The sequence below is a fragment of the Onychostoma macrolepis genome, chromosome 01 (genome assembly GCF_012432095.1).
Source record: "Onychostoma macrolepis isolate SWU-2019 chromosome 01, ASM1243209v1, whole genome shotgun sequence".
In the NCBI taxonomy this organism is placed as follows: Eukaryota; Metazoa; Chordata; class Actinopteri; order Cypriniformes; family Cyprinidae; genus Onychostoma; species Onychostoma macrolepis.
In genome coordinates, this window is record NC_081155.1 from 17,201,607 (window position 1) to 17,212,139 (window position 10,533).

General features: G+C 36.2%; 1 protein-coding gene and 2 non-coding genes across 5 annotated transcripts; 1 reads left to right on the forward strand and 2 right to left on the reverse strand.

Annotated features, from left to right (window-relative positions):
• Positions 1-76: 76 nt before the first annotated feature.
• dnaja1 (DnaJ heat shock protein family (Hsp40) member A1) lies at positions 77-9,661 on the reverse strand. Of its 3 annotated transcripts, none has more exons than XM_058785305.1 (9): positions 9,506-9,658; positions 8,989-9,141; positions 8,650-8,830; positions 8,241-8,345; positions 3,903-4,130; positions 3,694-3,808; positions 2,516-2,631; positions 1,933-2,033; positions 77-1,428 (listed from the first exon to the last, which is right to left on the reverse strand). In XM_058785305.1, exons 2-9 carry the CDS (start codon positions 9,118-9,120, stop codon positions 1,210-1,212), a joined length of 1,197 nt encoding a protein of 398 aa, XP_058641288.1. In that variant the 5' UTR covers positions 9,121-9,141; positions 9,506-9,658; the 3' UTR covers positions 77-1,209. The 3 variants fall into 3 exon arrangements, with proteins under 3 accessions (XP_058641288.1, XP_058641297.1, XP_058641281.1); XM_058785314.1 differs by lacking the exon at positions 9,506-9,658 and adding an exon at positions 9,301-9,474 and having other exon boundaries at positions 78-1,428; positions 8,989-9,164; XM_058785298.1 differs by having other exon boundaries at positions 79-1,428; positions 8,989-9,164; positions 9,506-9,661.
• A 295-nt stretch (positions 9,662-9,956) lies between these two features.
• On the reverse strand, positions 9,957-10,029 carry trnak-uuu (transfer RNA lysine (anticodon UUU)). Its single transcript has one exon. It is a non-coding gene; the product is annotated as a tRNA-Lys (tRNA).
• A 273-nt stretch (positions 10,030-10,302) lies between these two features.
• On the forward strand, positions 10,303-10,375 carry trnat-ugu (transfer RNA threonine (anticodon UGU)). The gene has a single exon. It is a non-coding gene; the product is annotated as a tRNA-Thr (tRNA).
• Positions 10,376-10,533: the final 158 nt, after the last annotated feature.

The following is a 10,533-nucleotide window of genomic DNA, read 5'->3' on the forward strand; positions in this document are numbered from 1 at the left end:
ATTCAATCCCCCAGACCCCCAAAATACAAAACTGACTAAACAAATAACATTGTGACATTTATTTTATAAATAGAACTACAAATAGCAAAGTTATTGGTCATAATTAAAATTCCACATTTTTTCAATTAATCTTCAGTCAACACATAATAAAATATAAGACTATCTGCTAGCAAGAATGAAAATAACAACAAATGGGATAAAAGTGCATTTGCAATATCCCAAAAAAAAAAATTCCAAATTTAGGCAGAATTAACATTTAATTAATTTGCAAAAAAAGTTTCAGTATTCTTTCAAAACACTTTTAAGCCTGATTTAATGCAGAGGTATGTAGACGGCTCATTCAATTAATGATTTTTTTGTTATTTAGATAAAATTTCTTCTAGAAAGGATTTAATATCTTCTTCAATCCTTAAATAGAAAACAAACACACCATGATTTAGTTTTGATAAAATCCTTAAAAAATTATTTTTTCGTTACATGAAAACAGTAACATGAAAAGTTACCAGGTACTAGACTAAATAATCAGATAAATATCAGCCAATTAAGAAGCTAACTAATATCACTTTCTACAAAATAAGGCTTTTAAGACATGGATCACAGTCTGCCGTCATTTTGAACGTAAGATTTTCTTTGTTGAAATGTATTTTCAACTTTGTTATTAACCCTCTTATTAGTTCAAAATGTTCTAGAAAAAAAAAAACATTTAGCAATAAACTGGCACATACCAAATTTCCAACAACATCAAGATCAAACTGTCTTACATGTAACCCACAATTAATTGGCAATAAACAAAACACCACAACGATTGTAATGTTTTCTCAAACTGATGAAGAAAAATCCATTTTCCAAGTAAATCCATTTTCGTGATGAAATTTTCTGGAATTATGGCACAACCAAATTGACCTGAATATCCCTTCCATTTCCACTTTAACTGCTACACAAATTTCCATAGACTCTCCCTTCAGCTGAACCTCTATGGCACCAGTCTCACAACTCATTTTACTTTTTATTTCACAAATGATTTGCTCAAAATTTTGGATGAGAAGTTACTTCCAAACAATGACACAAGAGGTCGGCACTAAGAGGTCTTATTCTAGGCACAGAACTATTTGAGAGGTAAATAACGTTTTTTTCCTCTTGGTCCCTTTTCCTTGTGCTCCAGCAGAGGTGGCATTTGTTGTGGAAGGGAGGGTAAGGGAACAGGAATTTCTACGAGGTTTGGCACTGCACACCTCCAGACGGGTAAAAGTCTTCCTCCTCTATATAATGGTGGCGTTCATGGGCCAGATCACAGTCTTCAAGGTCAGCGTATATATAGAGGTCATCATCCATGCTGTCAGGCTCAATATTTGCCTGTTTTTCAGGTAAGTACCTTTCTAACTCCTTGAGTTTGTTTAATGGAAGGAAGTTCTCTTCAGGGAAGACAACCTTAAGAAGAAAATTAGCACAATTAGTTTATGCACATTATTATTGTAAGTGAGAAGAGCAAGAAAATGCAGCTTGAGTATTTATGCATTTGCTCTGAAATGTATAAAAATGTTTTCCATTACAAATGTCTATATACTTTGCATTAAGTTTTCATTGTTGTTTATTTAGCTTTAGTTATTCCAGTTCTTCAACTTAAACTAAAAGAAAATGAAAAATTTAAATTGTAGTTGAAATAAATCCCCCCAATAAATAAATAAAGCCAAAAAGTAACTGTAATCTGATTATGAGCATTATAAAAGTGTAAAATAATCATTTCAAAAATCAAATACTCATAATTAGAGTATGTAATCCAGATTACATGTAATAAGATCCTACCCCCAGCTCATGAATATGACTAAAGCACCACCTGTTACTGTTTCAAAATAGTTTGACAATAAGCAGGAAATGTTCACGGGTCAGTGACATCACCGCATTGAAAAGGTCCATTCAAGAATTAGTACTCACGCTGAAAAGGATGATGAGTTTGCCTTTCTCAAATGGCCGACGGTGCATAGGCATTCCCTCGTTCAGAACACATTTCTTATCTCCAGGTCTGATCAACTCCCCTATTAATGCAACAAAGACAGACATTTGCTTTACCCATATACAGTTTATATAACAGTAATATCAGCTCTGCTATTATTAAGATTAATTTAACAACTAGCCAAGCATATATTTTGTAGTTTTTACTCTCTAAATGGATCAGGAGTAAATTGATAAAGATATCAGAACCAGTTACACCAAATCCAGGTAGACCAACTTAAGCCTACAAGAAGTGATATTCCACACATGCCTGGATGTCTGGTGATATAGGAAGGTCAAAAACGCACTAAGGATTAGGAACTCTGGAAAAGGCAACAGAAAAAATTATCATAAGGTGTGCCATCTGCCAAGGTTACATAATATCACTCCTGCTTCCAGGTTCAAGACAGAAACTTCCATCAGGCTGTACACAATGACTTGCTTATCCACCAGCACTGATCCAACATGGTGCTGATGTTATAGAAACCTGCATGAAGTGCTCGAGTGTGTATGTAGGATGGTTCACCTGGATGGGATGTGATGTGTAGAGTTCTGTTGTCCAGTGTATTAACAGGTTTTTTAAAACCACATAATGACTCTACCAACTGTAGCTCCATGTTCATGATGAGATCCTCTGCTTGTCTGAGAGGAGAAATGGTATGTTAATCATTATGTTTCTTACATTACATCTATATATTCTATATGTTCTGTTCCCTAATTGCTTTGTCTAAATGACCAAGTACTGTAACAGGCTGCCCCATATACAGGAAAAAAAAGAGGAAGTGTGACGCTAATCTTGAAATTAATGAGTCTGTGCTGCCATCTCCAGGACATTATCGTCAATGACATACCTCTGAAAATAATATAGCCCAGCATCTTGAAAAACAAAGCCTAATATGATGATCGTTACTTAAAGGTTTTTTTTTTGTTCATATTATGCACTGAAGATAATAACGAAATGAAAGCGGTCAAATGTGCAGTTTAAAAATAAGTATAATTTAACTTATAATCTGTGAAGTAGTTGAAAAATGTGTTTAAAATAATTTAATGTCGGTATATAAAAATTATGTACATAATAAAGAGCTTTACATAAACAGGTTTTTTAAATAAAAGTTGTTTTGTCCCCCCCCCCCCCATTTAAAAAAATTATAATTTTCTGTCACTCATTAGATGTAGTAAAATACCCACAGATGTGAACTTTCTGTCACTGGCCATGATTCTAACCTTGAAATCAGGGTTACGCATAAAATAATATCTTCAGAATCAATTATACATGTGAAAATCAGCTGAGAATTGATAAAATTATTATTTTGTAATTATTATTTTGAAAGATAGGAAACATGTCTTCTTGACCGTTTTCCTGGTGGTTGACACTTAATACTTTTTCACCTTACAAATGATTTTTGAAAGCAAAAATGCTATGAAATGCACATATTTTGTGAGAAAATATGATGTGCTAGGCACTGTGTTTTTAGAATCAGGACCCCAAAATTTGTTAAAAAAAAAAAAGAAAAAAAAAAAGCAGCAAGCATTGAATTTCATTCAGCAAATATGATGCAGGACACTGTAATCAGCACTAACTTCAAACTTCAGTGTTACCAGCATTATTTAACAGAGACATACATATATATATATATATATTTTAGTATATAGTCATATATAATTTAGCTCAACTTCTTACTGACGTCTACAGAGTGGTTTTACCTGGTGAAAACCGGGTGTGCTCTCTGATCTAAGACAATGATGATGTCTCCAGCTTCAAGGCCAGGCTCCTGGTCACCCTCCCCATGGAACACTATTTTCTGTCCATCTTTCATACCTGCAATAACACATAATCAAGCATAAACAAAAGTAACAAGCTGCAGAGAACAGATGTTTTGGACTGAACTGTGCTTTTCCTATCACTTTCTAACCTTTATCAATGTGCACCTCAAGAATCTTCTTCTGCCGTAGTATCTTGCGACCAGCGCATGTTTTGCAGCGGTCGCGGTGACCCAGTCGCTGACCTTGCCCCTGACAGCCAGCACAGACGGTTGATAGCTGCTGCACCATGCCAGGTGCTAAGTGATGTAGTCTAACCTGGACACCCACCCCATGACACAAAGGACACATTTCTATCACTCCTTTACGACCCCCACGACCTGTAGTAAAACAAACAAACAAACAAATAAAAATCCAACTTTTAAAAAAACCTACCAGAAAAATCAAAACAGTATATTATTAATACAATGCTTATAAATACATTACCATTTTTATACTTTTTAGAGAAAAATGTATTCTTTTATTCAGCAAGGATGCACTAAATTTACCAAAAGTGGTAGTACATACTTTCTATTCATCAAATAATCATACATACACACACACACACACAGTCATGGCCAAAAATATCGGCACCCTTGGTAAATATGATCAAAGGCGGCTGTGAAAATTAATCTGCATTGTTAATCCTTTTGATCTTTTATTTAGAAAAATCTAACCTTTCACTGGATAATAAGAATTTAAGATGGGGGATATCATTATGAAATAAATGTTTTTCTCTAATACACATTGGACAATTAACAGCACCCTTTTATTCAATACTTTTTGAAACCCCCATTTACCAGCTCTAAATTTTCTCCTATAATGCCTGATGAGGTTAGAGACACCTGACAAGAGATCAGAGACCATTCCTTCATCCAGAATCACTCCAGACCCTTTAGATACCCAGCTCCATGTTGATACTTCTTCTCTTCAGTTCACCACTCATTTTCTACAGGGTTCAGGTCAGAGGACTGGAATAGCCAGCAGAAGCTTGGTTTTGTGCTCAGTGACCCATTTTTGTGTTGTTTTTGAGGTTTGTGTTTGGATTATTGTGCGGTTGGAAGATCCAAACATGGCCCATTATAACATTTCTAACAGAGTCAATCACTTATTGATTTTTTTAATCTGTTGGGATTTGATAGAATCCATGATGCCATGTGTCTAAACAAGATGTCCAGGACCTCCAGCAGAAATATAGGCCCACAACATGAAAAATACAGCAGTATATTTTATTGCACACATGGGGTACTTTTTATACCCGTGTTCACCAAACCCATCTTGAGTGTTTGCTGTTAAAAAACTAATTTTTTAGTTTCATCTTCCCATAGAAGCCAGTCCCATTTGAAGTTCCAGTCATGTCTGATAACTGAATATGCTGGAGTTTGTTTTTGGATGAGCTAGCAGAATTTTTCTTGAAACCCTCCCAAACAACATGTAGTTTTTTTTTTTACAAGGTTTTCTGACCCCGAGACTCAACTATTTTCTGCAATTCTCCAGCTGTGGTCCTCGGAGAGTCTTTAGCCACTCAAACTCTCCTTCTCACCGTGCATTAGGACGATATAGACACACGTCTATTCCAGGCAGTTTCGTAACATTTTATGTTGATTGGAAATTCTTAATTATTGCCCTGATGGTGGAAATGGGAATTTTCACTGCTCTAGCTCTTTTCTTAAAGCCACTTCACTAATTTGTGAAGCTCATTTATCATTTGCTGCACATCAGAAATATACAGTATTCTTTGGTTTTTCTCATTGTGATGGATGATTAAGGGAATTTGGGCTTTGTTTTCCCTTCCATTTATATTTCTGTGAAACAGGAATCCATGGCTGGATAATTTCATGTTCATAATCACCCTGGAGTGCTCAAAATTGTGAATATGAATGGGAATATACTTTACTAGATAATCATAAGAATTTCTAGGGGTGTCAATAATTGTGTTCAACATGTATTTGAGAAAAACATTTATTTCATAATTATATTTCCCCTCATTTTAAATTCTTATCCAATGAAAGGTTAGATTTTTGTGATTTAAAAAAAATAAAAGATCAAAAGGATTAACAGTGCAGATTAATTTTCACAGCCTTCTTTGATCATATTGATCAAGGGTGTCGATATTTTTGGCCATGACTATGTATTTAAATATATATACAGAAGTGAGTACACCCCTCACATTTTTGTAAATATTTTATTATATCTTTTCATGTGACAACACTGAAGAAATGACACTTTGCTACAATGTAGTGAGTGTACAGCTTGTATAACAGTGTAAATTTGCTGTCCCCTCAAAATAACACACAGCCATTAATGTCTAAACCGCTGGCCACAAAAGGGAGTACATCCCCAAGTGAAAATGTCCAAATTGGGCCCAATTAGCCATTTTCTCTCCCCAGTGTCATGTGACTCGTTAGTGTTACAAGGTCTCAGGTGTAAATGGGGAGCAAGTGTGTTAAATTTGGTGTTATCGCTCTCACTCTCTCATACTGGTCACTGGAAGTTCAACATGGCACCTCATGGCAAAGAACTCTGAGGATCTGAAAAAAAGAATTGTTGCTCTACATAAAGATGGCGTAGGCTATAAGAAGATTACCAAGACCCTGAAACTGAGCTGCAGCACGGTGGCCAAGACCATACAGCGGTTTAACAGGACAGGTTCCACTCAGAACAGGCCTCGCCATGGTCGGCCAAAGAAGTTGAGTGCACGTGCTCAACATCATATCCAGAGATTGTGTTTGGGAAATAGACGTATGAGTGCTGCCAGCATTGCTGCAGAGGTTGAAGGGGTGGGGGGGTCAGCCTGTCAGTGCTCTGACCATACGCCGCACACTGCATCCAGGAGTGGAAGAGGACTCCAGTGATAACCTGTGAAGCTCTGGTGAACTCCATGCCCAAGAGGGTTAAGGCAGTGCTGGAAAATAATGGTGGCCACACAAAATATTGACACTTTGGGCCCAATTTGGACATTTTCACTTAGGGGTGTACTCATTTTTGTGGCCAGTGGTTCAGACATTAATGGCTGCGTGTGGAGTTATTTTGAGGGGACAGCAAATTTACACTGTTATACAAGCTGTATACTCACTACATTGTAGCAAAGTCATTTCTTCAGTGTTGTCACATGAAAAGATATAATAAAATATTTACAAAAATGTGAGGGGTGTACTCACTTCTGTGAGATACTGTGTGTGTATATATTTATTTATTTAATTAAGGGGTTGCACGGTACAAGTATTCGTACCGAACCGTCACAGTACGGACATCTCGGTTCGGTGCATGAGGCCTTACGACAAATACAGGCAATTCACCCCCAATCCACGCTGTTTGATAACCGTCAGCGCCAGCAGAAGAACAGCGAATGCCATGAGTTGCGCACTTGAAAACAAAGCCCACTAGACAGTGACCATGTGCTGATTCTGAACGCATCTCTCACATAGACTGACAAAGGCTTGCGCACTCAACTGTTTGCAAAATGGAGCTTTGTGCTCGTGTATCCTACCTCTCTCATTTGGCACAAATCCAAATATTCCATAATATTTCCATATTTGCGATGTAACGTATCTGAATGCTAAACTATTATGTAAATTATAGCCTTTGTACTTTAGTCGCATTCCAACGGTGGCACAGAGGCGCGCGCTGATGTTTGGCTCACTGTATTTTATTTTGATAAAGTACCAACTGCGCTCTCAAGTTAGCAATGCTGGAACTGATGCGTGTTTTTGTGTGTGTTCCAGCGCGATCACTCCAACGGTTTCCTTATACTAGCAGAATCAACTTTAAACACTTATTGTCTTATTAATAATCACTGTATAAAGATCTGCTTTTATTTGTATACACTCACAATGAAAACTAATTTTCAGATTTTATATAACATGTAATAATATTTAGTATTTTCACATCTAGATTGAGAAAAAAAAAAAAAAAAAATTTGTAATTTGCACTACTGTTGGTTCAAAATAAATGAAAAGAAACGGAGCATAGATTTCTTTTCCTGTTGTACCGAAATCATATCGAACCGTGACCCCCGAACCGAGGTATGTACTGAACCGTGACATCTGTGTACTGTGCCACCCCTTTTATATATATATATATATATTTATATATATATATATATATATATATATATATATATATATATATATATATATATATATATATATATATATATATATATATATTCTTTTTCTTTTTTTTTTTTTCTACAAAAATATTAAGCAGCACAGCTGTTTTGAACTGTGAAAATAACGATGACTGTGTGATACTAAAACATTATTTTAAAGTGTAATAATATTTCACAATATTACTGTTTTTAAGGCAAATAAATTAAGCCTAGGTGAGCATGAGACTTCTTTCAAAGGAAAAAAAAAAAAAATGATGATAGTGTAAAATATATAGTAATATAATAAAGTTCAGAAAAGGACCCCTTATACAAATATATACACATTTCAGTCAATTATTACCTTCACACTTGTCACAGATTACATTTTTCTGGACAGCAAGTTTCCTGGTGGCTCCATTATAAAGGTCCTCCAAAGATACGGTCAACTGATGCACCACGTTCTTTCCTGTGTAGAGCAACAACAAAATTTCACTGTAAGATTTGAAATGAATTATGTTACATATTATTTATGAACTATGCTAGCCTATTAGAACATTTGATCTCCTCATAGTGTAAACAAATGTTGAAAATGGAAATATATGGGAATAACATATGTTTACCAAACAAAAACATTCTATTTTAGGTTACTAAACAGGTTAACTGAAAAAGGTCTGATTCCTTTGAACATTCACAAATCTTTCAGGAACAACATGGATTATCAGGTTTTGCACAAATTGCAGAGTCTGTAGCTAAGCAAGAAATGTACTTACCTCTCCTCTCCCTGTGCATGCGACCCCCTCCTCCAAAGAACATGTCAAAAATGTCCATGGGGGAGCCAAAACTTGGCCCTCCATTTCCTCCTTCCTTAATCGCCTTCTCACCCCCTCTGTCATACACTTCTCTCTTCTTGGCATCTGACAAAACCTCGTATGCTTGGGAGATCTGTTTGAACTGGAAACACAGAACAGTCAAGGGGACATACAATCTAAACTCAAGGGCCACACTTTCAGACCACCCAGACGATCTCTAAACTGCTATATATCCAAATAACAAAATACACACTAAAATATACTAGACATTGATAATGCATAAAATTGTGACAGTCTTACCCTTTCCCCCTCTGTTGGATTTTTATCTGGGTGATATTTCAAAGCCAGTTTCCGATAAGCCTTCTTCAGCTCTTCAGGGCTGGCGTTAGGCTTTACACCCAGCATATCATAAAAAACAGTCTCTTTCACCATAGTTGCCCCCAACAGGTTAATCTAGTCAAAAATAAATAAATACACTGGAAAAAAAACAAACACAAATGACAGTTTTAGTATTAACCGTGTTAGAATTACTCTAAAGCTTGCCCATATTTTCAGTCTCATGATATAATAGCACTGATTAGTAGAAATCAATTACAATGACATTAAACTCACCATAAAATTCACACAGATTTAATTTGACCAACCGTTTTAAAACAAGTGATTGAACGTTAGTCATTTTGTCTTAATGGCTTTCAAAATCACGCGAAATTAAATGTCACCAAAAGGCAGCATTTTGGATAAAAACAAGCCAAAAAGAAACAAAACAAAGACACTTGATCCATGCCGTAGCATTTTAATTTAATAAATCGTCAAGTACCGTGAAATATGGTGAAATCCCTTCTCGTCTTATGACTCCGTGTACCAAACAAGAGAGACTTCCAGAATCTTCCAGCAGCGCTCTACATCTTCTTCTTGTGGAGCGTTATTGAACTTTGATTGCAGCGCGACCTATTTCTGCCACCTACTGTACGTAGTGACGTACGACAGGCAATGACGAGCAGCTGTTTAATGAACGTGTTTCCGTCGACAGCAGCTAATTTTACCAGCATTTCAATAACTCTCCCTGGGCGACCATTCTCTATCACCTGTATTATTTATATAGATCACTAGCACTTAGTTCACAAATTAAGTTTCATAATCGCTGATGATATACAAAGTTCAAATTTACTTTTCTACAGTGTTGCGTGTTTCTTGAATTCTTTAGTTATCTCTTCACATTAAGCCATGAAACGCAGCTGCCAGACTCAACTCTTTGCAAAAGGAACATCCGCCCGAACAGGGACTTGAACCCTGGACCCTCAGATTAAAAGTCTGATGCTCTACCGACTGAGCTATCCGGGCTTCTGGCACGCAAAGTGTTATAGCGACATCTATTTCCTAACTACTTAGTTGCACTAAACTTGTTAGGTATTTGAGGAAATGGCCAACATCGATGTTCATCGACCGCATTCTTTTATGTCTTTAAAACGTGCCAATATGGAACGCTCCTTATATGGCGCGAAAAATCGAAGGTTTTATGTCTGAATAACTGGTTTTCAAAAGACTGTTTTACAATGTGGTTGTTTATATTTTGGACTATAAATTCCAAGACTATTGGCTTCGATGTTTTCGGCAGGCTCCATAGCTCAGGGGTTAGAGCACTGGTCTTGTAAACCAGGGGTCGCGAGTTCAAATCTCGCTGGGGCCTAAAATACGTTTTGCATCGCCGATTGTACTTAGAAACTATGAAATATAAAACGGCATTCGTGGCAGTTAATTCAATTTACACCAATTTCATGTTAATCAATTTGGTATTGCTATTTGTATTAAGGATGTCCTACAGCCAATGCTTCTGGAATCGTTCAT